This window comes from Stigmatopora nigra, chromosome 12 (genome assembly GCF_051989575.1).
Source record: "Stigmatopora nigra isolate UIUO_SnigA chromosome 12, RoL_Snig_1.1, whole genome shotgun sequence".
Lineage (NCBI taxonomy): Eukaryota > Metazoa > Chordata > Actinopteri > Syngnathiformes > Syngnathidae > Stigmatopora > Stigmatopora nigra.
In genome coordinates, this window is record NC_135519.1 from 3,610,846 (window position 1) to 3,637,141 (window position 26,296).

Sequence of the window (26,296 nt, forward strand, 5' to 3'; positions counted from 1 at the left end):
ACAGAGACAGAGACAGAGACAGAGACAGAGACAGAGACAGAGACAGAGACAGAGACAGAGACAGAGACAGAGACAGAGACAGAGACAGAGACAGAGACAGAGACAGAGACAGAGACAGAGACAGAGACAGAGACAGAGACAGAGACAGAGACAGAGACAGAGACAGAGACAGAGACAGAGACAGAGACAGAGACAGAGACAGAGACAGAGACAGAGACAGAGACAGAGACAGAGACAGAGACAGAGACAGAGACAGAGACAGAGACAGAGACAGAGACAGAGACAGAGACAGAGACAGAGACAGAGACAGAGACAGAGACAGAGACAGAGATAGAGATAGAGATAGAGATAGTGATAGAGATAATTAAGAATTAATATGCATTATGCATGATTGACAACCCATTCCAATTTCCTATATTGGGACATGAATTGTCACTTTTAACATACTTTAGACAACAGGATAATCCCGTTGTGGCTTGACAATGTCCATGTAATCAAGCGAGTACTGCTTTCTCTAATTGGTTGGTGGACCAGTGGATATGTCATCAGTCTGCCACCGTTGTGGTCCTGGGTTCAATTCCCAGTCCCAGCATAGATTTTCCCACAATTGTTCAGGTAAAAGTATAAGTATTAATGCCTAAGTGTCTAACTGAATAAGTCTTCAATGGTGGATGGAGCATTTTGTCCAAAAAATGACTAAGTGTTTAACCCCATTTCCTTGGATAAAACTATAAGTACTACTGCTTCACTAGTTGGTTGGTGCAAAGATTTTCCAAATATTCAGATAAAAGAATAAGTTAAAATGCCTAAGTGTTTAAGTCAGTGCTTCTCAATTATTTTCTGTTAGGCCCCCCCCCCCCCCCCCCTAGCAAGAAGAAAACTATTTTAGCCCCCCCACCGTGACTATAAATAAAATCATTTTCTAAAATTGTTATAAGTACAACATTTTATCCTTATTAACATTAAAGAAAAGGGAAAAAAGAAAGAAATATAGTCAAACTTACAAATAATAACTTTATTAAATCTTGTTTTAAGTCTGCAACAGAAAAGATTTTAAGTGCATCAATGCCTGAAATAAAAAATAAATGAGAGCGCCACTGCCAGCTACTGTAGTGGATGCGCAATTACACTTTATGCTAGTACGGCCAAATAAAATCCTGTTCCCAGGGTTACACGCCCCCCCCCCCCCCCAGGGGGGCGCGCCCCACTATTTGAGAAACACTGACCTATGCCGAAGGCAGTCCGGAATATAACCTTTTACATACACGCACACACTGACTAATGCACGTTATTATGAAAACAATTTCTATTTTGTGTTTTTCTATGTTTAATAGGCGTGGCCGAGGTTAGAGTTCAAATAGTCGATGTCATACAGCAAAATGGCGATTGAGACTGCACGGGCGTGTACTGCAGAGCTGCTGAGAGCTGACGATTTGACGAAGAATGGCTGACAAACTTCTCACAAGACGTTGCTGCACATGTTGTATGTCGTCGTTTGGGGATTTCGAAGCCCCGGTTCTCATCTTAAGAGTGATCATTGACGGTAGCATGCTCCGTTAGCGTGATGCAGCCATGACTGCAAAATGTTTGCAAACAAATTGGCTGCATTGCGTTACCGATCGCTCTTTGTTTTAAAACTAATCATTCCTTTGTGTTTTTCAGTCCCTCAACGAGCACCACCGACTACTGGGAAACATCAAGAATGTGGCTGAAACGACCAGAAAGGATCAACTGGTCGACGCCATAACACAGGGGGTAATTTTTAAATAGTTCCGATTTTCCCCGTTTAATATTTAAACGTCAGCTTTCAGTATTTAAGGATTTGCGCAATTGGCTCGTTTTTCATCATGATACATTCAAATTTTGAATGAAATCACTAACTGACTTTGCGTTTTTTAATAGCAAAAATCTGTGGATAAATCACCCACACAAATGCATTAGTGGATGCGAAAGGAATTAACAGTAATCCCTCGATTATCGCGGTTAGTGTGGACAGTGACAAATGGAAAAACCGCAAAGTAGTGTCAACCCAATTGAATTTAATTAAAAAACATAATATAGTGGCAAGTGGGGTAGCTTCCGCTTGAGTTTCAATGTGGCTTTTCACATTTTTTTCTGAATTTAAAAAAGTAATCTGCCATGTAGTGGCACTAGGCACTTAAATTTATATAATTTTAGCCCTTTAACTTTCTTAAATACCTCAGGGTTAAACGGTGACCCCTTGATTATCGTGGTTAATGTAGACCAGACATGGCTGCTATAAAGGAAAAATTTAAAGTAGGGTCATCCCTATTGAATTTAATTAAAAAAAACTATAGTGGCAAGTGGAGTAGCTTTTCACATTTTTCTGAATTTAAAAAAGTAATCTGCCATGTAGTGGCACTGTGCACTTAAATAAATTATATAATTTTAGCCCCTCAACTTTCTTAAAGACCTCAAGGCTAAACAGTAATCCCTCAATTATCATGGTTAATGTAGGCCAGTTATGTTGCGATAAAGGAAAAATTTAAAGTAGGGTTATCCCTATTGAATTTAATTTTTAAAATAAATACTATAGTGGTAAGAAGAGAAGTAGCTTTCGCTTGCCAGTTTCTGAATTTAAATAAATCTGCCATGTAGTGGAACTGATAATATTTGATAGATTAAAACAATTATGTACTTTTACCCCTTTAATTTTCTTAAAGACTTCAGGGCTTGGATCTTTTAACTTTTAGTTTTAAATGTGGTTTTGACAAAATATAAGTGAGGCATTTATTCAACCATAGTGCAGGGGTCATTTTTGACCCATTTAAACATATGGTAAAATAACTTTTTTTCTTGGTGTAAGAAGAGAAAAACAAGCATTTTAAGAATGAATAGATTTTAAATGATTGACTGAAAAACTCAAGGCGAAAGTAGTTGGCCCCAAATGTTTTATTTTTTTTCAAAATAAAAGATTTCCCCAATTCTGGTAAAACCTTCCTTGCGAATGTATTTTTACTTGACCATTTGCAAAGTCTTACCTTTTATTTTTTTAAAAATGCATAGATTGATTCTGGTGTAACATCCAGCACTGATCTATGCATTTTTTCAAGATAAAAGTTGAGACCTTGCAAATGTTTTTTTTTTACTTAACTTTGTATATTGACCCTTTTTTTTGTTTCCAGAATTCCACCCAAGTCAAGATGGACTACAGCACTCCCCCATTTCAGACATTCTTCCTGATTCTGGTAAAATCTCACTTGCAAATGGTTAAGTTAAAAAACATTTGCAAGGTCTTTCCTTTTATTTTGAAAAAAGTGTAGATTAATTCTGGTGTGACATCCAGCACTGATCTATGCATTTTCTTCAAGATAAAAGGTAAGACCTTGTGAATATATTTTTTACTCAACCATTTGCAAGTGAGGTTTTACCTGAATTGGGAGAATTCCACCCAGGAGGCTACAGCACTCTTCAAAATAAAAGATCTCCCTGATTCTGGTAAAACCTTGTGAATGGTTAAGTAAAAAAATTGCAATTTCTTGCCTTATTTTGAAGAAATGTACATATTGGTCCTGGTGTAATAGCCAGCACTGATCTATGCATTTTTCAAATTAAAAGGTAAGGCCTTGCGAATATATTTTTTACTCAACAATTTGCAAGTGAGGTTTTACCTGAATTGGGAAGATCTTTTATTTTGAAAAATGTCACCCAAGTCAGGTAAAACCTCACATGCAAATATATTTGCAAGGTCTTGACTTTTATTTTGGAAAAAAATGCATAGATTGGTGTTGGTGTAATAGCCAACACTGATCTATGCATTTTTCAAAATAAAAGTTCATACTTTGTCCTAAACTTGATGTATTGACCCTTCCTTGTTTTACAGAATTCCACCATTGAACAGATAGTCTCAGACACCTTAATTTTTCAAAATAAAAGGTAAGCCCTTCTCATTGGTTTTTTTAACTAACTTTGTGCCTTAACCCCTCTTTTTTGTTTTCCAGAATTCCACCAGGGGAAGATTTGATTTTTTTACGATGCTGGACCAACAACGGGGACAATCTACAAACTTTTTCAAAATAAAAGCTGGAGCTTTTATTTTCTGGATTTCCTGCTGGTGAAAAGAGGAACTACTTCATTTTTTCAAAATAAAAGGTGAGCCCTTCTCATTGTTTTTTGAACTAAATGTGTACTAACCCCCCTTTTTCAATTTTCGAATCTTCTCCACCAGGGGGTGGAGAAGATTCGATTTTTTACGATGCTGGACCAACAGCGGGAACCAATCTACAAACTTTTTCAAAATAAAAGCTGGAGCTTTTATTTCCTGTTTTTCCTGCTGGTGACTGGAGGAATTGCTTCATTTTACTCACGTTTTTCAAAATAAAAGCTTTTAAATGTATGCATGTGTTTTGTCTTTAAAAAAAGATGCAAGTCACAATCAAAGTTAAAATATTTTATTTACAAGTAAACATTTCAAATTTGGAAAAAACACTTAGAAAAAAAAATAAAACACTTAGAAAAAAAAAAAAAGAACAAAAAAGGAAAATAAACACTTAGGAAAAAAAATGAACAGTAAAAAAGGAAAATAAACAGTTAGGAAAAAAATGAACAAAAACACTTAAAAAGCTGGGGGAAAAACACTTAGTCAAAAAATTTAGGAGAACAAACACTTAGGAAAAAAAAATTGAACAAAAAGCTGGGGGAATAAACAAAAAATTGGGGAAAGCAATGTAGGAAAAAAAGATGGGGGAATGAACAGAATAAAAGAAATTAGAACAAAAAATCTGGGAGAACATTCAAAAATCAGGGGAATATATATTCAGCGTATATTTTCTTTAAAAGCTGAGGGCATAAAAAATATTTTTAAAACAAGTTGGGGAAATATATATTTTTTTAATAGTGCAAAGAATAAATTATATTTTAAAAGAAAGTTGGAGCAGTTTACAGAATATTTTTTTAAAAAGCTGGAGAAACAATATATTTAGGATTTAGTTTTTTTTAAGAACCAAGGGGAGTAAACACTTGGAAAGAATAAACATTAGTCTTGAACTTGGGAAATTGACTTAAGAAAAATCTACTTAAATGAAGTTTCTAATCTTTAATAATATCCTTGTGGACTTTACCTATAGAAGAGGTCACAACACCAACTTATGTTCAGTGAAACCTCACCATAAAGATCAGATATCACATCATGGAGTTCCACAAGATTATAATATTTAAAGCTTTTATTTAGTTTGGATGAAGACTTGGATACTTTGCAAAAAACAAATACGTTAACCTTTGAGAAGCCTGCCAGTCATCTCTGAAGTGCAGATAAGTCACAAGTGACATGGACCTGATGTGTACAAAGAAGAAAACAAAACTTAATATAGAGACTCAAGATTCAGCAAAAAAGGATTAATGTTTTCTTTTGAATTAATTTTACCTTGATCTGGCCCAATCTCTTCTTCTTTAACCTCGAGGGCGTGTGTTCTGGACACTGGAAGAGCTGCATCCGGATGCTAAAAAGAGAGAACTTGATTTAACCAAACTAGTTGGGAGTTGCAAAACTATTATTGCAAGATGGAGAAATCTTACAACAAACTTAATATACAATCAAGATAATGAATGAAAATAAGTTAGTGACTGCTACGTGCTATCCTTTTCCCTTTTCAGACAAGGCGATTAAATATACACAGTAGCAATAACAGTTAGAAGAAAGTTGACGTAACCATTTTTGTATCAATATTTTTTTATAGTGTGAAATCAGAACAATTACAAATTGGAAATGGCACTCGTGGTGGAATCTATCTTTACATCCAACATTAGTTGTACCACTGGATGTAATTTAGGAGAGAGCATTTACCCATCAAACTAACTATACTAATGTTGATAAATCTGACAAAAAAAACTTAGTAATATACGATCAAGCAAATTAATGAAAATAAGTTAGTGCGCCGTGTTGTGCTTTTAGTTTTTCTTTATCAGAGAAGGTGATTAAATATACACAGTAGCAATAACAGTTAGAAGTAGACGTAACTATTTTTGCATCAATAATGTTTAGAGTGAAATCAGAACAATTACAAATTGAGGCGTTTAGTACCGATAAGGCGATTAAATATACACAGTAGCGATAACAGTTATAAGAAAGTTGACGCAACTATTTTTGCATCAATAATGTTTAAAGTGAAATTAGTTAATCTACAACACAAGTCGTGCCACTGGATGTCATCTACCCATCAAACTAACTATACTTACATTGACATCACGACTTTGTTTGATTAGATTAAAATTATTTCTACACGACGGAATAATGGACAGAAAACGGACAATACGATTAAAGCCAAATGAAAAGTGTAGTCGTGTCACTAATGCTAAAATAGCTGTTCAGATGCGGCACACATCTGGAGAGGAAAAAACTTCAATTGTCGACGGTTTGTTGAAGCTGGCATTAAAGTAACAGATTAACCGGCGTTTTGGGCACAATCGATTCCTAATAAATCTCACGATGGCGTGATAAAACGCAATTATGACCGTAAAACGCAAGAAAACTTACCTCGTTCGGATGCAAGTGTCTCGACAGCCGGAAGAGAAATGGCTTCCTGAGGAATGAGATACCGCGCATGTGCCAAATTTAACAGCTGGTTGGCCTACGCACAATAGCTGTTCTTTTTTGTTGCAGCCAACAACTACTGCCCTCCTGTGGCGTGGCGTAATTTTGCAAATACCACGCTCATACAGTAAAGTGAGGATCTTGCTGCTCATCTATGGAATTCCCCTATACATCAATAAAAATACCAATCAAAAATACTTACATCTAAAACTCTCTGATAACCAAAGCTTTATCAGGATGATCAAATCCATTTTTCCTATGCAGGAAAGAAAAACAAGTTATCTGGTGGTGGTTTAGATATAATTTATTAAAAAAGAAACCCAACAATAACTGTGTTCTTTTTTTTTTTTTTTTTTTTACATAATGATCAAGGATTTTTATTATCGTAGACTCTTTCATCAGTTTCAGGTTCATTGCAGAAAATGTTTATAGTACAGCGTTGTTCAATGTCTCCTCATTACTTTAATAATAATAATAACTTCCTTAGGAGTGCTGGTCACATATCTGTACAATATGATTCTATTTCTTTTCTCTTTAATCTGTACAATTTTGTGAAGTCATATAAAAAGCCCATCAGCAATGAAAGAAGCTGCTTCTTCTCTTGCTATTTTTTTTCCTCTTAAATAGTTGCTCAAATGAAATATATTTCCCTTCCCACCCCAAGCTTTTCCCTAGGAAAAGGGATCAGGAACAGTAGAGTATTGGGCAAATATTCTCTACCGAAACCTCTCAAAATGAATGAAGCCCAACACCCTACCGACCTTTTTTTTTTAAAATTCTTCTTCCCTTTCCCACCCGGGCAATTTGGCACCGCGCACATAAACAAGACTCACGAGATAAACGACAAGCAAAGCTTTTTGTGAAGCCGATATGATGCATACTAATGAGAGAAAAAAAGTGTCACCTCAAAAAGAAGAAAAGGACCTTGGACATGTCCCCCCCTCTTTTTCCTCCTAACTGCAGCACCATGGGAAATCTCGAGTTGGTGTAGTGGGTTGCACACTCGCCTTGGCGTGGAGAGAACGTGAGTTCACTTCCCGGTGTCGGCGGACGACGATTATATATATATATATATACTGCCAGCTTCTCCCTGTCAAAATTAATTGGACGACTAGTGTCGTCAATGGCACCAAGAGAGTGAAACTAGAGCCCAAAAAAAATCACAATAAAACACAATCACACAATCAGTGATCATGTATTTATTTGAATATACATTTGAACCCACTGCACAGAAATGAAACAAAGCAGTTACAGGCTTGTGTGCTTTTTGCCACACATCAGCACAAAACGGCGAATAACAGCAACATCCACATGAGCACGACGGACATGCACAAACGAGGCCTGGAATGGTGACGAGCCTTGACGTCGCAATGTAGACGCTACCCAAAATAGGGGACGCAGAGGGATCTAATTGCTAAAATGATAACACTGAGCACCATAATAAACAACAAATACTCTCCATATGGACAATAAATATCAACATATACATATTCCTTATCATCTGCTCGCTTCCCCCATCACATAGGCAACACACACTTTCACACAAATCATTCACACTCTGTGTTTTAATGATGTGTGTGTGGGTGGAGGGGTCGTGGGGGGCACACTTGAAGTGGTCTACAGGTGATGCTTAGAACGTAGGGGAAATCACATGCAGACTGATATGTACAAGTTCAGCTTTTGGCCATTTTAAGAGCCCACCCTACCCTTTTACATCCCTCCCATACCCACATTTCAACCTCTATTTCAGGTCTCCGGCATCCCCTTGGATGGTCTTCTTAATGCGAAGAAGCATGGTGGTGAGCCACTGGTCCAGGCGCGAAACCGAGTCAAACTCTTTGACGGCTTCTGTGAACGCCTCGCTGTTCTGCTCCTCGTGGGCCTCCAGAAGTTTCTGTCAGAAATCATGATAATGCAGGTCATGAAAATAATGTTAAATTAAAAAAAAACAACATACCTTCAAAAGTTTCAGCTCTCTTGAATCTGAGAAAGCGGGAAACATCTCTTCATACTTTTCGATGGCCAACTGAAAACATACACAGGGTTCAAAATTCAGTTTATCAGAGCAGGATGAGCTAATTCATTAGAATGTGACCTTTGCATTGAGCTCGTCCACGATGAAGTGGCACAGTGAAGCTTTGAAGAAATATTCTTTTGCGTTGTACTTCAACAAAGGGTTATCCATTGTGCTCATGGCCACCTGACACAAACACACACAGTCACATGACTTCCATCTCTCTGACTAGTCACTTAAATGTGTTTTAATAATATGCACTGCATACCTGTTCATAAATCTCAATGGCTTTTTGATACTGCTCCAGCTGAGCACTGTAGTGTCCCACTTTCAGCAAACACTTGTTGGCCGAGCTATAACAACATGAAATAATTAAAAAGGCTAATTTTTGTGTTTCCATTTCGCCAAAAGTACCTGTTTGACTCTTCGCCTTTGTAGTAGTCTGCCGCCTGCTCGTAGTGGGCGATAGCCTGTGGGACATGATCATTTTATGTACAGGGCGTGGATGTCTAAATGGTTGTTGTGTTATGTTATACGTGATATTTGAATTTGCACCTTTTCAATGTCGACCAGCTCTGATTCGTAGATCTCTGCAATGGTGATGTGGTGTTTTGCTGCAATGGTGAAGCGACCCTTTGGGTGATAAATGGTGCTCGTTTTTCAGAAAGTCAAACATTCATGGGCACGTGGACACTCACCATGTCAGTGTAGATGTCGATGGCTTGATTTAGACAGTTGATGGCCTCTGCAAGGAAAAAATAAATAATAACAACAATGGCTTGTAACCTGGTGGTGTTACCCCACCCACAGCGTGTCATGAATGTCTCTCATGGCTTCTCACCCTGGGGGTCGGCCTTCTTGTAAGCATTCCCCGCATCCACAAAACTGGTCGCTGAGTCCAGTTTGTTTTGAAGCTGCATGTGAAGCCGAGCAGCCTGGCAGAAAGCGTTGCCAGCAGCTAAATTGCACAAACAATGAGTCTGTCTTAGCTCATTTGTCATGCGACAAATGATACAATTAGCATTTCATAGCGGTGCTACAAAATAAATAATGTTTAATATAGTTAAGACATTATGCTGTTCTTACCGCTCCAGTTCTTGGCCATTTTGAACATGTTGGCTGCTCGGGCGTACATCTCGCAAGCATCTTCTACCTTGTGGTTTCCACTGGAAAACACAGTTACAGACACACACAAACAATCAGAGATGGCCCAGAGTAATGAAAAACTGCTGTTTGTCGCTTTTTTCCCTTTCTCGCTATGGTGGCTAACATGAAAAATAGCAAGTGTGCTGCATGGAAAACAGATGTGACCCATTTCAGTCAAGTTTTGAGGACGCCGTCTAAATACAGATCTCATGTTATGCATGTCCACGTGAGAACAAGATGCATGAAACTGTTGTTACCAGTAAAAATGGTCCATACAATTTCATATTATTTATCCTCACAATGGTCACTGGGGGTGCTGGAGCATATCCCCAGCCTGGGGGAAATCCCTGAAATACTCACGTAAATTTGACTTTAGTGTCATGTAACTGTTCGATAGATATCAAAAAGAAAACACCTGATCCGATTTAGCCCCACCCACTTTCGGAAAAATACACACCTGATTGTGACCCCGCCTCCCTGCGTCTCTAGCAGAAAGAGACTGCGGAGGGTGGGGAAGTACTTACACAATAACACACACACATACACATTTATATACTCTACGCACATGCTGCGTGACAGACAGGCCCACGCAACACGAGTGACGACGTTTGGAAATTGAATGAAGGACACAAAATGTCAGCGCGGCGATGAGCCAATTAAATACATCAAAGCGCAACGTCAAAATTCGAGGACGATTCTCCCCAAAAAGACGTTCCACCACCAGACATGTAAACACACAAGCAGTGCGGCCATTTACCCGAACATTCCCCCGAGAAACGAGCCGGACGCTTTGACCTTCTTGTCGGCTTCGGCCATGAGCTGCATGGCCTCCTTTTCTTTTCCGGTGTTGTCCATGGTGCTGGAGCGGTGGACAGCGGGCAAATGTGAACGTGAAGTGGGGGGCGAGGGCTGGAAAACGGGCCGATGTTCCGCAGTGGAGGCGATTGCGCAGGGGGAGGACAGGCGGATAGACCGAACAGCCCGCTGGGACGCTGAAATCAAGACGGAGGGGGGCGAGAGGAAGGAACAGCGCTGGTGCTGAAGCTGAGGGGAGTTTGCGGCGCTCTTCTTCTACGGGCAGTAGAGGAATGGATCGTTATCGCCACCGGCTGGGAGGAAAATGAATGACAATGGCCTGAAAGGGACAACATAGTATTGCATGGATGATGGATGCTTTGTAAGGCAAATTTCCCCAAATATGAATTTATTCTTAATAAATCTAGTGGTAAAAAAGGCAACTATTTTGCTTCTGGGCACATTACAATAGCGTTTTGTTATATTGTATACTTGCATGAGCTATCGTTCACTAAAAACAAACTATAATCTGAGTTATTTTAAATTTTAATGAAGTACATTTGTTTTGTGCATATCCTGAAAAATGGGATACTGCAAACTAAAAATATAGTTCATATTTTATAAGTGCCACTTATTTCCAAAGAATTATAAAGCATAAGAAAACTTCATTCTTTATTTTCTCATACAACGTAATATTCAGAACTATTTTTTTGCAGTTGAAACATTTTAATAATAGTCTGTATGTTTTTGAAATACGACCAAAGTAGAACAATTCCAAAGCAAAGCATGCTCAATTAAATCATCCACACATTGCTTTAAGCATTGTGTCAACAATGTGTTTTAAATAAGTATATTTAGATATGACAAGAACTGTTTTGGAAAAAAAAGAACTCAGGCCAATCCAAAAATGTCCCTGAAAAAGTTGTTTGATAAAGTAATTAACACATAAACACTGTATACAAACAATTCAGACTTTTTCCACAAAAGAAATCCCCATAAATAGTATTTGTTTGTCCTTAAACACTCCATAAAGTAATCAGTTTTGAATGGATGGTTGCTAAGGTAACTACTAAGTCAAACCTAAAAATAAATCATGCGGAGAAGAAAGTGCTGCTACCACGAAGAGGAATCAGATCATCTTAAAATATTCCTTTGAAAGAAATGACATCATACCAGAGTCTCATTAGTTTATGGGTATGCAGCAACGTGACACATGTAGATGAGGCTAACAGTCTAAGAGACAAAAACAGCATTAGAAAGTTGCAAACTTGCATTATTTCAATAAGTAGTGCATCATCATCAAACTTCATGCAGAGAGAAAAGAAAATAAAAGTGTGTGCTGCCCAACAATGTGATAGACCACTCCCTCAAAAGTGAACCCTAAAAATAATAGTCCAGTTTCTTAAAATATAGTCAAAGAAGAAAGATTCAAACATGCATCCACCAGTTGAAGGTCCCAAAAAAGCAGAGTTTATAGATAAAATGTCCAGACAAAAACAGGTTAAGAAGGTGGAATGTTAAGTGGGAAGACAAAGAAGAGTCTAATTCAAGAATGGTAGGAAAGAAATATTGAGTTACATCAAAGTGCATGCTTGATCAAACCAAATTGATGAAAGTCTTCATTGAACACAAAGTAACAGTCTCACGTCCTCCTCGTCCTTTTTGACATCGTCAGTCGTCCTCGGAGAGAATGTCGTTGGGGCTGGATGGTCGGGACTTGCTGTGACCTCTGACCTCCGGCCTCCTGTCCTGCAGGAAGTCTCGAATCTCGCCGGGCAAACGATCAAACTTCTCCTGAAACTCCGTTTCCACGATGCCTTGCAGCTATAAAATGATACAAATATGTCATGTATTCTTCTTTATAATTTTTAAGTGTCACAGACTTTTGTAGTAATATTTCAATAATACAAAAACTGCTGCAGCATATTTTTTTGCAGTAGTTTTATATATTTTTTCTTCCTCTGCAGCTTATATTATTTTTAATTGTATATGATCCTACTTAATATATTAGAATATTTCAATTAAATGTTTTGGTCTAATATTTTTGTTGTTTGTGCCATATACTTATTGTCTATTATTTGAATCATCTTTAATTAGCATTTGCGCATTCCAATTCATTTTCTACTATATTTTCTTTGCAACATTGAGTTCATCATAATATAAATATCATGAGATGACACATAAATCCCATCTCCATGACAAAAATGTCATTAAAGCCATCTTTACATCTGTAAAATATCTATTTTGATTTATCTATTCATTATTACTGACAATTTATGTAATCGTAGCCTAGTGTGTATACTACCTTTGGTTTGAGCTCCTGTATTTCCAGCAACAGATGATTGTGTTGCTCCAGCAGCTGCTCTTGCCGCTTGGCCTGTGTTTCTTCCAGCTACAAACAGAAAAACACACAAAAACATACTTCTTGGGTGGCCACCAGACAAAAGACGCACTTCCTTCCCTCCTCTTCGGCTTTCCCTGTGCTCACCCGCTTGATGTTCTGCACCACTTCATTGACATACGACTTATTGATCTCCATCTTCTCTCTGCAAGACACAGACGGACGGGATGAAAGCTTTTTACAGAAATGAATCGAGCCACGGCTGATGATTTCCCGACTGGGTGTTCAAGCACTATCGTTTTACGCATATCGGAATTGGGGAAAGCCTACTCTTCTGCCAGATGTTTCTCCTTGGTTTTAGCCAAGTTGATCTTCTCGGTTCTTCGTCGGTCCATTTGTCGTTTCAGCTCCTTTTTCTCCCTGATCGGTCAGAAAAAATAATCGTGTTAAAAGCTGTTTCTGAAGATTTTTTTTTGGAAGTGCTTTTCATACTTGATGCAGATGTCCTTGAGTTTCTTCATCTGGAGGTTATGATTCTCCTCAGCCAGGCTACTAAGTCGCTCGTTCAGCTAGAAAACCCACAAAAAACACAATAGTGAACTATTGTGTGCAAAAAAAATGGTAGTTGGTGAAAGGTAAAATCAAAAGAAAAGACAAAAATAATGTCTACGTAAATGTGTTTACTTCACTATTGCGGAAATCGAGAAAAAAGGCAAATCACAATTGAATTATTTCACTGTCCACTAGCAGGCAGTGTCTTCCTTTAGGACTTATATCATTGTAAAAGACACCAAAAAAAAACCCCACTATCCCTACATTCGACTTGTATATCAACAGCGATAAATGAGGTATTACTGTACTTCCCAAGTATAATCTCATATCATATTTCCAGCTGTGATAAAAAAATCTGCTTCCCCCACCGTCTTGATGTGTTCCCTCTGGAGATACTTTTGGCTGTAGTACTGCTCCTGCCTGAGCGCCACCAGCTGCTCGTGCTGCTGGTCCCGCAGCGACTGAAGACGCTCGTCGGGTTCCTCGGATGCCGAACTCCTGAAGTCAAAACAAAGTTAAGCGATGGATGGGCCCGAAACTAGCAACTGTGGCCTTCCCGGTCGGGTCACCTGTTCTTGCTGCATTGCCTAGCTGTCTTCTTAAATTTGTTGTTGATGTCTCGCAGGAGCTCCGCCGTCTTCTTGTGGTGCCTCCTCACCAGCTCCTTCAGCTCCTTGAACTGGCGCCGCTGCTCCTTCTGGTACATTTTAGACTGCTGCAAGACCGGCAGTGTGTTTGCAGGCACGTCTGTTGATGAAATATGGTTCAATGCGTTGGGCAAAAAAAGCTAATAATGTGAAATTTCAGTAGATATGTGTGAATCATGTGTACTGACCAATTAAAATGCTTAACACCAAATCTTCAGTCTTTGCTGCTGGTTTGGCTGAATCTAAAAATGGAAAGAAAGTGAGGTTAAAAAAATTGGAGGGAACATAATCACACAAAATACATCATTTTGAAAATGGATTTGTATTTAGTAGTTGTCTGTTTTCATATTTGGCTCAGAGAGCTTTAAAACATATTTATTTAGTATTTTTTTCCAAAGTTTAAAACAATAGTCAAAAAATTATACTACATTATACACAATCCGATAATAATAAATAAAGCCATTGTCTATTTTAGAAATTGAAGGCATCAATCAAGCACAAAACTCTAAATTTGTAGTAATAGTTCCCCTACCTGTCGTAGCTGCTTGCTGATTGGCCACGGACGGTTTGGCCGCCATGGCGACGGGGGCTTGGGCCGCCGGTCCGGTGGTCGGACTCAGGCCGTTCTCCACCAACGGCGACTTGGGATCGTTTTTCCGCTCGACGCTGTTTTCTGCTTCATCCTGGAACAAACAAACACATTTTCCTCCTGATGAAAATAGTAAATACAACTTTGCATTTGTTGTGATGGATGTTTGATAATTTGCAAAAAACATATTGACCATCCTAGAATAAGGCACAATGCGGGCAAGTTTTTTTTCCTTCCCTCTGATATCTGACCTCTGGCTGCGTGTCGTCGTCATCGCCGCCATCCTCAAGCGTAAGAGCGGCCAGTTGCTTAGAGCGCTGTTCCAGCAGGTTGACGTATCGAATCGGATTGGACAGAGCCTCGATCACGTCTACAGGGGGACACAAATAGAAACTACGAGGTGGTGTGCACTTCTAACATTTAGCTTTCTTAAAGTAACATATGACACAGTTAAAAAATTGTAAAGAATGATTTAAAAAGGGGAAAGTCAGGATATATGGAAACCTGTACATGGAAACCTTCATTTATGTCATTTAAAAAACTCATTAGATATCCAGAGTCGTCAATGGCAGTGAAAAATAACCAATGGATGGCGGAGTTAATTATTTTCCTAGTTTGATGCATCATTTTTTTTAGATTCATAAGTTAGATTTAAAAAAAAAACAATACACTTATATCAATAAGTGCATATATTTTGGGGGGGTGTACCTGCAAAAGTGTCAGGAACATAGTCTTTGACTTCAATGTAGACAAAAACGGCTGGCAGGATAAGAGACTGGTTCCTTTCATTCCTTAGGCCGATATAACGATACCCTTTAATGAAAAGGGAAATACTCAAAGCACTGTTTTTTCCTCGATGATTTAAAGAGGCGGGAGATAAAGGGGATAAAAAAGAAATGGTACCAGGTCGGATAGCAGAGACGGGAATGATGCGATGCCCGATGAACTTCCCTCCTTCCTCGAAGGCAGCGATTCTCAGCGAAGCCAGAGTGGGTAGAATCACCTTCTTAAACACGACAGGTTCCTCATCCCACACCGGATTGACGGCATTGTTGTTCTGCGAGGTTTTGGTCTTCAGAGCTTTCCGCCTGGTGTCGACGGGAAGTCCGAACATCTCCACTTCCACATAGACGCCCACTCGGCGCTCTGTGAGAAACTGGCCCGAGATCACCTTGACGGAGAGCGTGTTGGCCACGATGCCATCCACCGTGTTTTCCGTGAAGGGGTCAAAATGCTTGTCGGGCCGGCGCATGAATTCGGGTTTTAGTCTGTAGCCACTGCGGCCGTTGTACTCGAACATGAAGAGGTTCAACTGCATGGACAGATCTGCAACAAATAATTCCAGTAAAGGAATGAAAAAAAGACTTATTTTCATTCACCACACACACTTTGTTTCAATAATTATATAGTCATATTTCCGTAACCTGCATCCATAGGGTAGGGTAAGGTAGACCAAGAAAAAAAAGTCCCAAGTTGGCATGCTAAAAAGACCATTTTAAATGACTATTGTAGGCTGTCCTTCAAAAAAAACATGGGAAAAGCGTTTCAAAAATTAAAACAAAATGGTGAAAGCCGGTTTCCTCACCTATAGTTTGATAATTGAGTGCCACAAGTTGGCAGCCAGCGTTCCAGAAAAGCTGCGGCATGAAGTTAGAAGAATCCACCCTGGTTCCTTTGGGATAAATCCGACTTAGCTGCGATTTATTGTATCTGTTCCATTGAGAAACAATCTTTCTTTCTGTAGCATTTTACATTGCTGAATTTGACCCCACAACAATCCCCTCCATCACCGATTTGCATAACATTACGACCAGTTTCTAGTATTCTGACCCACCCATGCAGATATCGCATCGGCTCAAACTAACCCGAGCGTGAACACCCACTCTTGCATCTTGAATGACAGATCAAACGTATTCTAGCAGCATAAGTTATTAGCAACGCTTCTTTTGAAAAAGGAGTCTTATCTAAAAAAGAAACAAGCAGCCGGGATGTGAGCGCTCGGTCACCCTTGGCAACCGTTGCTAAGGATACTCCACAAACTCCACCGGTGACTTGGTGAGGTGCTCCAGAGCTTTGGTCTCCACAAATGACGACATGTGGTAACAGCGGGCTGCCTCTACAAAAACACACAAACACACACACACCAGGACAGGATACACACTTGAATACATTTCTCCCTCATTAGACTAAGCAAGTTTTTGACGGTAAACATCCGGTTGATTTACTCTTGGAGACTTCGAATGAGTTGAACTTGGTGGGCTGCACATAGTTGACCAGAGTGGACATCTCCTCCGTGGCCACGGCTTCGCGTTCCGACGAGCCCTGAAAAGAAGTTTTTCATGGTTTCATTTGGGTGGAAACAAAAATTATTCAGGCAGGGTATGCCCTGAATGGGTTAGTAGCCAATTGCAGGGCACATTAACGCAAACACTCTACTACTAAGGGACAATTTGGAGTCCTCAATCAGCCTATGAATGTTTTGGGGATGTGGGAGGAAGCTGGAGTACCCTTAGAAAACCCACAAGGGCACAGGGTGAACATGCAAACTCCACATAGAAAATTAGGATCTTTTACCAAGTAATAGTAACAAAAAAATAAACAAATAAATGAGTGAATAGAAAACAAGTCAACTGACCTTTTTACCGTCGTCGTCATCGTCATCATCGTCTTCCTCACTCTCTGCCTCCAAGTCAGCTGGAAATATGAGATGTTACTTTCTCTGGCATTATATCATTTTCATCATCGGGTACCACTTTTGAACCTTGACTTCTTCTATTACCTGTTGTGTTATTGCTGGCAGAGACAGGCTCTGGATCCTGATTGGCTGGCTGCTCAGTCAGCCTCTTGGCGTCGCTTGCGCCGCCAGTTTTGTGAGATTTCTTGTTCTTGATTAAGATTTTGCCCATCAGCTCTTGGGGACTCGGTAGGGGCGTGCCGGATTCCAACTGAAATAAAATCACGATAAAGTCTTTATAATAATCTCCATTTATAAAACTTTCTTGGGGTGTGTGGTAAATCTAACCGGATACTTGTCCAGTGGGTCGATCAATAATGCTTCGCCAAAGATGGAGCGACAGTATTCGGCCATTTTTGCCTGCTGTTTCAAACTGATGGAGAGATACACAACAATCACTTTTCCCAATATAAATATATTATTTAAGAAAATGTCGTAATGTAACCCACGAGTCAACATGATTCTCAAAAGACAGGATGACCGGGAATGGCGAAGTCTTGAAGGCACACTCAGCAATGGCCTCGATTACCTCCTGGGAAAAAAAAGAAAACAAATCACAGAAGTAAGTATTGAAATCAAGCAGCGTTTATGCATGTCGACCTTGAAGCAGATCTCCGAGGTCATGGTGAATCCGTGCGTGATGACGGGCTCCTCCTCAGCCGTGCGACCTTTCCACACATCCAGCTCCACGCAGCGGCATCCGGCCAGCAGGACTTGTCGGTACATCTCCACCGAGGAGCTTCCTGCCAGCTGGCCCGCTGAAACAACCAGCATATTTTCATAAAACCGATGGCTAATATCACAATAAACCTACCGGCTAACAGACGTCCGATTTTTTCAATCCTCAAAAACCTTTCTCTCATTGAACTGGTGTGAATATTATCAGCAAAAGTTGTACTTTTAGTGGTGCCTTGAGACATTTTACCTGTCAGGTAGGTGTTGTGGGAGGAGTTAACAAAGTAGTGCGACAAAGGGAAGCTCATGTCTTCAGACTGGTCCAGTTTTTCAGGCGGGATGACGCCGTTCTCGTCGCTGGACAGATAACTGCAGAAGGCCTGGACAGAGATCAGGCCTAACCAAGGCACACATAAAGAAAGATGGATTTAGAGGCAAGTTTTATTCTTCCTGGCACTTGCGCTTTGTCTGTCATCACCCCGCGTCAGCAATGCTTTGTCGCTTTGGTGTCTTTCCAGAAGCGTCTGAGCCTGAGCGGGCCTGAGAGGTGGGTACAAGATCTCATTGAGTCTAGGATCCCGTTGCTTATTGTTGATGAAGTCTGTCATCTGGTCCAATGGCAAGGTGCCGCTTCCGTCGCCGCCCCTGCTCATTAAAACACGTTTTCTACTATCAGATGTCTAGAAAAAATATATTTTTCATGTTTCTGTCGTGTTTGAGAATCAAAGATCACATCCAAATTCGCTTATAAAAATAATAAAAAGTGGAAAAGGCGTTAAAAATGGTTTCCAATGGCAACTGTGCATCAAACTCTGCATTTTTCAAAGAAGACAAATGATACGTGCGGCACACTCACTGCAATTTAAAGCAGTTGGCGAGTTCCGGTCGAGGGCAAAGGTGATCCAGGAAGCTTTTGTACACCTCCAGAGTGAAGTCCTCCAGTTTGATGGCATCAGCCTGGGAAGTGCAAGAAGAACATCAAACGGGTTTGAAATACAGCGGATGACCCAGATTTGTTTGAATTTAGCTGCCACCTCCGTGCACCGTGAGCCACCGCACCACAGACCAAAAAAAAAAAAAAAAGAAGATAAAAGAAGAGAAAGACGAGCACGTAGAGGACGACGACCTTGGCAAATCAATGGCGAATGTGGAAGAAGCGTCCGAGGGAACAATATGGCTGCATCTGAGTGCACCATCAAACTGATACTTTGAATTTTGCAATATTAATCTAAATTAATTTATTGTAGGTAAGCCAATAGGCCTGATTTTGAAGGGAAATTGTTTTCCATTGCGATATTCTCTCTAAATTAACATTTTAAAAATGATTTTTGTAAGTAAGATAGTTGTTTGATATTGTATCAATATATACATATTTTAAAATGTATTAATTGAGAAAAATGTGTACATTTTTATACAATTAAAAAAAAATCCATTAATACTATATGGTGCATAGTGCATTTCAATGACAAACTTCAATAAACATTTTGAATCATATCCAAGTTAAAATCCATATTATGAAAATAAACTAGGATAGTAATGACAACATAAACACATTTTAAAAATTTCTTAAAAATCTAACATTTTCTGAATCCTGCCAAAAAGAAAAAATAGGATTTGACAAACCCTTCCATAAGGAAGTCGGCAATTCTCTAGTGCGTTCTCCACTCGCTTCCTGTCTGATGAAAACAAGCGTATGATGCTGAAAAAAATAAAGAAAACAATATACATTACATAACACATTTTCCTATATAACAGGCCATAGCATAATAAAATTTTCAACACATTTTCACACATCCTTAAAAGGATTTGAGTCTCATTCTAAGTCTACATGTGAGAAAGTTGCCACTCAACCCGTTGGGGAAAAAAAAAAACAATTTTATGTATGTAATCTACGAGCAAAGATAGTAAAACAATGACAGTTTCTAGACAGTAAAACAAAGAGAGTTTCTCTTCCCCAATGGCCGCGTGTTCCTTCACGCGTCGAGCGATTAGCAGGTCAGCGCTGAATTAAGCACCTTGCCGGATCCTGTCCCTGTTTTTGCTTTCCCAAGTGCACGTGGAATTGAGTTTATTTCGGGAAGCCAGGGACTGGAAAGAGCTAAGTTGTCAAGTTTTTGCGGCCGGACGGGCGGGACACCGAGTGTGTTGGTTTACAGAAGCTGAAAGGAAGAAACGGGCCACACTCACTTCTTGACGGGAATTTTGCCTTCGCTGTTGGGCTGAAGAGTCAACTTCACGTACCTGTACCAATAAAAAGTCAAAAAAATGTTTTTATTTGAACCAATTAAACATCTTCATTCATTACAAATGGGGCAATGACCATGGAGTATTAGCTTTAATTTAATGTACTTATAAGATAACGACAAAGTTCAGACTGTTTTTAAATGTAAAAATAAAAGAAAATACTTGTCACTGGACAGAACTTTTTTTTTGTAATATATCTTAATATTGTATGTTATCAGAATGTATGATTCCCACAAAAAAATATATGTTTTTGGGAGAAATGAAACATAAAAGCTAAGTTGAAAAAGAGTTAAAAAGAAAAAGGCTAAAACTAAATATTAGGTAAAAAGTGGGAAGGAAAGGAAAAAAATGTGAATAAAAAAGAATATTTTATTAATTAAAAATATACTACTGTTAATATAGTCTAATTCATGCATGGTATTTCTGTTTAATGCATATAGTACTTATTCTATAACTGCATTTTTACATAGTAGTGTAATCTTGTTATTTGTTTACAAATAAAGACACAATTCTGTAAAAAAAATCTAGAAAAATCTGCACAAGACTGCAGTTGTGGAATGAAAAATAAAAGAATACAAGTAAAAATGCTGTCAAAATGTTGAAGGAAAAAAAAATGAAATGATAAAAAAATGACTTCAAGAGAAGTAAAAATGCTCCAAATGCACAAATGAATGGGAAATGTGTGTTTTCTTACGCTTTGAGTAGACTCTGGTCCCTGTTGAGATTATGGCTCAGCAAATTGGAAGACAGACAAAAGAGCTCCTCACACCACACCTGTCAAAGTCATAATTGCCATCATCACCGACCGACCGGTACATGTTCATTCTCACTTTCCTTCAGCACCTACCTTTGCTTCATCTTCCTGCGACGCAATGAAAATAATCTGGTTGACATTGACGATGTCGGAGGCCGTCACCACGGTGACCATGCGGTTCTCCAGCCGGCCCACCAGGTTGCCCACGTCCAGCAACTCCCGCAATTTAGCCTCCTATCGACGGTCATTCAGAAAAGTTTACTAAAAAAAGTCTACACACCCTGAACTGAATGGCAAGTTTTCATCATATGAAAAAATCTAATAAAACAAAAGCAGCTTCTTTTTTTTTAAAAACTTTTCAAAGAAAATACAGGCCAAAAAATTGGAATTTTGTAAATAACAAGTAACAAATAGGACAAGAAAAAATAATAATATAATAAGATGCCATGATGAAAGCGGAGGAAACAAAAAGTACAAAATGCGGGTTAAAAAAAAGGAAGAAATAAAAAAAAATGCAATAGGGAAAAAAGTGTAGTAAAAAGAACAATGGTTTAAAAATAGTACTTAAATATGATTTTTAAATGAAACCCTTCTTCTAATACAACAAAAGCTATTTTTTGTAACCCAAAATGTGCAAAAAAAAATCTATATTCTAAAATTTTGTAGTTAAAAAGAATTTATAAGCCTACCACATAACAAAACAAACAATTTCCCTCCCGTCAAAGGCTTTCTGAATGCATTACAATGGCTTCTTCCGCATACAAATGACTTTCTTTGCATAAAGAAGCATAGAGATGGCGTTTCTAAGGCGACGCCAGACTGAAGACGGCACTTTTCTCCGAGGAGGTGAACAAGGTGAAAAGAAGGCGGACACAAGGGTGACGAGGCCAACATTACCTTGGCTGTTTTGGTGCTTCTGCCCGTCCGCACATCTTTCACGTGGGTTATGTCTAACAACTCTGTCTCCTAAAACATGTAAACACACACACACACATAAACAGGCAAATACTTAATCCTGTTTCCCGCATAGGCACAAAACTGTGTATGTTGACAATCAATGATAATAGCCACATGCTGAGCATCTTCAGCGGGAGCACATCAGCTCACTTCCGATGTTCCTACTGTTTTTGTTTGTGACAGATTGTGAAATTGCATTCAAATGAGAACATGGGCTTCAATGGTATGTATGTATGTATTCAAGTACCTTGTTTTGGTCAGTCCAGTACAGAAAAAGTCCATGGGGATCCACGTGTAGAGTCACGGGAGTTACAGTGGAGAGATCCTGTGGTATGAAAAAGAATAGAGGAGCTAAGATAGATCCTTGGGGTACCTCTGAATTGCTTTTTTTTTTTTTTAGCTCAAAATGAAGCTGTTTTTAATAAGGAAATGAATTATTGAATACATTACATAAGTATGGGACACAATATTTTGGACAGAAAATCACCTATAAATGAACTGAAATTAGATCCTGCTTTGTCAGATGGACATATTGTGAAATGAACTATATTTAAAGCATTGACAAAGTCAGATATTTTTGAAGTATTTTTAAAAATGTTGCCATAAATGAGTTAAATCTGATCAAATGACATTTTCCCGCTATTCTTCAAACTTTGAAAGCACAGCAAGTTCATTTTACTTGCTGCAATATAATTCAGCCTGACTTTCTATGGGAAGATTCAACCCAAATTCCGATGACTGAACAGTAGAAATGGTGAGGATGGCGAACTAGATCCCTGTCAAGTGTCGTCATGGCAACCAACTCTCTTTTAAAACAGCAAACATAGAAAAATAACTGCAATAAAAAACAAATCTAGTACTTGAAGGCAGAAACTCAAGCACGCCTGAACACACGCTCTCACTTTGTAATTGTCAATCATCATGTGTGTCACATTATGCGGCGAGTCTGTTTAGTTTAGGTTCGGGGCAGCCATGCCAGTTACCATGGCAACCGCAGCACCGCAAGTTCTTATTGTGAGAGCACTTACCACACACACATGCCGCTACATAAACAAACACAGCTTGTTAAGATTCAACCAACAGGTGATAATATATACTTCATTTATTTTGTTTGCTTTTTAAATCTATCTAGGCTAGTAATATAAAGCATTGGAATTCAATGCAAAATATGGCCCTCTCCAAAAAAAAAAAAAAAAAAACAATTACCCAGTGTAGCTACCTGTTGCCATTCCTGAATAGAACTGAATAGCTATTTATTTTAAAGAAATGAACCCTCATGGATTTCTTCTGTTAATTTATTATCATTACCAGATAGTATATAAAACTGTATAATTAGAAATCAATACAGCATTTTTTTCTGTAATATTGGTGGAAAAAAAGAAGTGTAAGGGAATTCACAACTGCTGTATTCATCGGTTAGTTAAAAATGTATTTAGAAAATATTAATATCAGATTAGTAATTTTTGACCATTGACAGCAACTGGAAAAATATTATTTTGCTGACAAAAAGCAATGACTAAATCTACTATTAGATTTTCACCTACTATTTTTTATTATAAAAGAGAATATTTATGTCAAGCAAAATAAAGAATAAAAGAAACAAATGACGGTGTTTTGTCAAGTTCATTTTTTAAAGCTCAAGTTTATATTTTCCCTTAATTTCATTCTACTTAAGCCTATACAAAATGTATCATATCTGAAATTTGAAGAAACTCCAAAGACATAGCTACAAAACGAAAAGCTCTCACCAATTGTTGCACTTACCTCGTCCCATTTGATGAAGTTGCTGCCATTCCTGAGGGCGTTTGACACCGAGGGAGGCTGGAGTTTCAAGGCGTGGACCCCCGGCTGGGCGCTGGCCATGGCTTCACTCGCCCCCCCAAAACAGCAGGCACCCTTCAGACGGGGTCCGAGCTGTCAAAGACACGTCAACAGTCAGAGAGACGGACGGTGGGCTGCTTGTGTTGCTGCTGCTGCGTGCTCCTTCTCCTCCTCCTCCTCCTCCTCAGCATCTTCTTCCTCTGGCGGCGGTGCCACTATCTAGCGTCCACCCCCGCCCGCTCGCTCGCTCGCCCGTGCTGCAAGAGACAGACTGAAGCAGATGCCTTTGTGGGAGACGGACGGCAACACACGTGCGCGTGCGCTCGTGTGTGTGAGCGCTCAGCCTCCACAAATTGACTCATCGGTGACATGCGCAAAAGCGGCTTCCCACAGATGGGGGAGGGAAGAAAGGATGGAAGAGAGGAGAGGAAGAGGGAAAGAGGAGTGGAGGCGGGATGCAAAAGCCCTGGGGGAGAGGACCAGGAAAAGTGGCCCCTTGACTTGTTAATGTTTGGCCAACAGGTGGGTTCGGGGTTCAAGCCTGGAGGCCACATTCGCTTCCATCCCGTGTTTTAGTTGGCAGCATGGTGGATGAGTGGTGGCTTGGCACAGATGTGGGTTCAAGTTGAAGATTGGGAAATATAATGAAATCCTTTCTACAATCAAAAAAGATAGGTAACCGTCAATATCAAGGTTATTTAAACAAAGGCTCCAAAAGTAGATTAGATGGCATGTAAAAGTGACTGAATAGTCGCAATACTCATTGTGCGTGACCTTTTGACCTTAGGTTGGAACACTGTCAAATGCTTACTTGGCGTGCGCCATTCTAATTAATGTCAAAACTAATCTTTATTCCATATACGTACACTTTTTTTTACTAGACATCTGTCCACAACAACTGATGTTATACGAGTAGATTACTTCAAAAAGTACAGCTGGTTGCCACGGTAACTCATCTCAGAAAGCCTTGACTGAGTTGTGCAGCTGCGAGATGACCAGCATCAACTTTTCTAAGCTTATAAAGTATTTTACTTCCAATTGCTTATATACTGGACATTATCACATTTATTAGCATTTCAATTTAACGATTGAAAATTTAATAAGAAAGTGTAACTTCACTTTGCTCGCCCCTCTGTTGTCATGGTAACAAAAGACTATCAATCTGTCAAATAGGACATCTCATCAAATGTTCTTTTTTGTGACACTTAGGCAAACTGTCAATGAAGTGATATTTTAAGATATTAGTACACTAAGGATGGGACAGATTAATCATAATCAATGCACTAGAAATGAAAAAAAATTGGATTATTGTGACACACAAACATCAAATGAAAAGTGAGCCTCATCAAAAGAGAGAGAAAAAAATCCCTTGGCAGTTTTTCCCGATTAATACTGAAAACCAGTGGGCGAGGAGATTTGGGATGGCGAAACGTGGTACTGGCATCCAGGGGATGCAAAAAAAAAAAAAAGAAATGACAAGGCATCTGCTAAAAAATGAAAACAAGGCATCCAGCCACACAGCATCGGCCAAACATGACAACAAGCTGATGGAAAGAGCAAATGAACAGAAAAGTGCTGTAGCGAGAGAGTGGGGCAGATTTGGTTATGCCCAATAAAATGAAATGTCCTCCGTCTGAACACAGACAGGATGATGAATTGTCGTCTGGACAAACTTAGCACTTGAGGATCCTTCTGTTTAAAGTGGCTTACAGACATCTGGATCAATATGACTGACATGTCAACACGTCAACCTATTTCATAGATGAAATATAAGATTGTTTACTCATTTACATCAAACCAATCAGTTTAAATCCAATATACTTTTGCCATGCGTGTTAGTCAATGAGTCTCAGAATTGTATACCTTTTTTCTGCAAATATACTGCATTAAGTAGACACACACACACAGGCTTAAAGACACTCCCACTGCCCACACACTGGCATTGGCACAAAGGCACGCACACATGGACCAACATAGACCATCACGCACGCACACGCCCCATCTGCACCAGCACATCTCTATGCTGGGATCTTATATAAGGCATCAGAGTGGGAGGATGAGATCTATTTCAAGCCTACAAAAGACCAAAGAGTGTGTGTGCGTGTGTAAAGCATCCTTATGGACGTGTGCATGCATGTGTGTGTGTGTGTGTGTGTGTGTGTGTGTGCATGTGTATGTGTATGTGTGTGTGTGTGAAGGACTGTTGCAAGGACCGGAATAGTCTGAATCACTTTTGGGGTTTCGTAACCAATAGTCAAGTTTGGACTGTTGAGCTATGAGAAGCTCATGATGCATTCAGGGACCTACTTCAAATGGAGGATGATCTATGCAACAAGAGTCTTCTTTAAGGTTCTTTGGAAAGGGGCCAGGTGAATCAGGCTTAAGAAATCTTAAGGAAAAAAATTAGTTAGTCGCTTTTGCAGGGGGTGTTGGAAAGTGGATCTTCATTGGGGGGGCAAAATATGTATTGTCTACAA

At 39.2% G+C, this 26,296-nt stretch overlaps 2 protein-coding genes and 2 long non-coding RNA genes across 6 annotated transcripts; 1 reads left to right on the plus strand and 3 right to left on the minus strand.

Annotated features, from left to right (window-relative positions):
- The first annotated feature begins 1,215 nt into the window (after window positions 1-1,215).
- Window positions 1,216-4,322, plus strand: LOC144205432 (uncharacterized). 3 transcript variants are annotated; one of them, XR_013328086.1, is made up of 6 exons: window positions 1,216-1,483; window positions 1,663-1,755; window positions 3,147-3,678; window positions 3,845-3,897; window positions 3,963-4,113; window positions 4,190-4,322. It is a non-coding gene; the product is annotated as an uncharacterized LOC144205432 (long non-coding RNA). The 3 variants fall into 3 exon arrangements; XR_013328087.1 differs by having other exon boundaries at window positions 3,147-3,459; XR_013328088.1 differs by having other exon boundaries at window positions 3,147-3,209.
- An 843-nt stretch (window positions 4,323-5,165) lies between these two features.
- Window positions 5,166-6,536, minus strand: LOC144205497 (uncharacterized). Its single transcript, XR_013328110.1, has 3 exons — window positions 6,494-6,536; window positions 5,384-5,459; window positions 5,166-5,293 (listed from the first exon to the last, which is right to left on the minus strand). It is a non-coding gene; the product is annotated as an uncharacterized LOC144205497 (long non-coding RNA).
- A 1,198-nt stretch (window positions 6,537-7,734) lies between these two features.
- On the minus strand, window positions 7,735-10,767 carry napba (N-ethylmaleimide-sensitive factor attachment protein, beta a). The gene is made up of 10 exons (XM_077730257.1): window positions 10,468-10,767; window positions 9,651-9,730; window positions 9,406-9,522; window positions 9,263-9,309; window positions 9,120-9,197; window positions 8,979-9,034; window positions 8,833-8,917; window positions 8,646-8,750; window positions 8,508-8,576; window positions 7,735-8,444 (listed from the first exon to the last, which is right to left on the minus strand). The coding sequence occupies exons 1-10, from the start codon at window positions 10,563-10,565 to the stop codon at window positions 8,292-8,294; spliced, it is 888 nt and encodes a 295-aa protein (XP_077586383.1). The 5' UTR covers window positions 10,566-10,767; the 3' UTR covers window positions 7,735-8,291.
- Window positions 10,768-11,164: 397 nt separating this feature from the next.
- LOC144205471 (1-phosphatidylinositol 4,5-bisphosphate phosphodiesterase beta-1-like) lies at window positions 11,165-24,137 on the minus strand. The gene is made up of 30 exons (XM_077729864.1): window positions 23,763-24,137; window positions 22,246-22,323; window positions 21,939-22,007; window positions 21,135-21,275; window positions 20,982-21,061; window positions 20,231-20,284; window positions 19,667-19,742; window positions 18,900-19,000; window positions 18,522-18,688; window positions 18,294-18,440; window positions 17,969-18,126; window positions 17,818-17,900; window positions 17,657-17,741; window positions 17,414-17,579; window positions 17,270-17,328; window positions 16,860-16,956; window positions 16,666-16,750; window positions 16,220-16,344; window positions 15,538-15,960; window positions 15,343-15,447; window positions 14,886-15,004; window positions 14,578-14,728; window positions 14,234-14,287; window positions 13,968-14,145; window positions 13,767-13,896; window positions 13,339-13,415; window positions 13,177-13,266; window positions 12,994-13,051; window positions 12,811-12,897; window positions 11,165-12,329 (listed from the first exon to the last, which is right to left on the minus strand). Exons 1-30 carry the CDS (start codon window positions 23,859-23,861, stop codon window positions 12,177-12,179), a joined length of 3,495 nt encoding a protein of 1,164 aa, XP_077585990.1. The 5' UTR covers window positions 23,862-24,137; the 3' UTR covers window positions 11,165-12,176.
- Between the last annotated feature and the right edge of the window lie 2,159 nt (window positions 24,138-26,296).

Bases quoted from the DNA above. Each gene is read 5' to 3' on its own strand.
- napba (XM_077730257.1), bottom strand. From the start codon at position 10,565: ATGGACAACACCGGAAAAGAAAAGGAGGCCATGCAGCTCATGGCCGAA. The intron at 8,751-8,832 runs GTATGCAGTGCA...TGTTTGTGTCAG, and splicing joins CCATTGAGATTTATGAACAG to GTGGCCATGAGCACAATGGA. The intron at 8,577-8,645 runs GTCACATTCTAA...GTATGTTTTCAG, and splicing joins TGGACGAGCTCAATGCAAAG to TTGGCCATCGAAAAGTATGA.
- LOC144205471 (XM_077729864.1), bottom strand. From the start codon at position 23,861: ATGGCCAGCGCCCAGCCGGGGGTCCACGCCTTGAAACTCCAGCCTCCC. The intron at 13,416-13,766 runs GTGGGGGAAGCA...TGGGTTTTCTAG, and splicing joins AGAGGGAACACATCAAGACG to CTGAACGAGCGACTTAGTAG. The intron at 12,898-12,993 runs GTGAGCACAGGG...TTCTGTTTGTAG, and splicing joins TGGTGCAGAACATCAAGCGG to CTGGAAGAAACACAGGCCAA.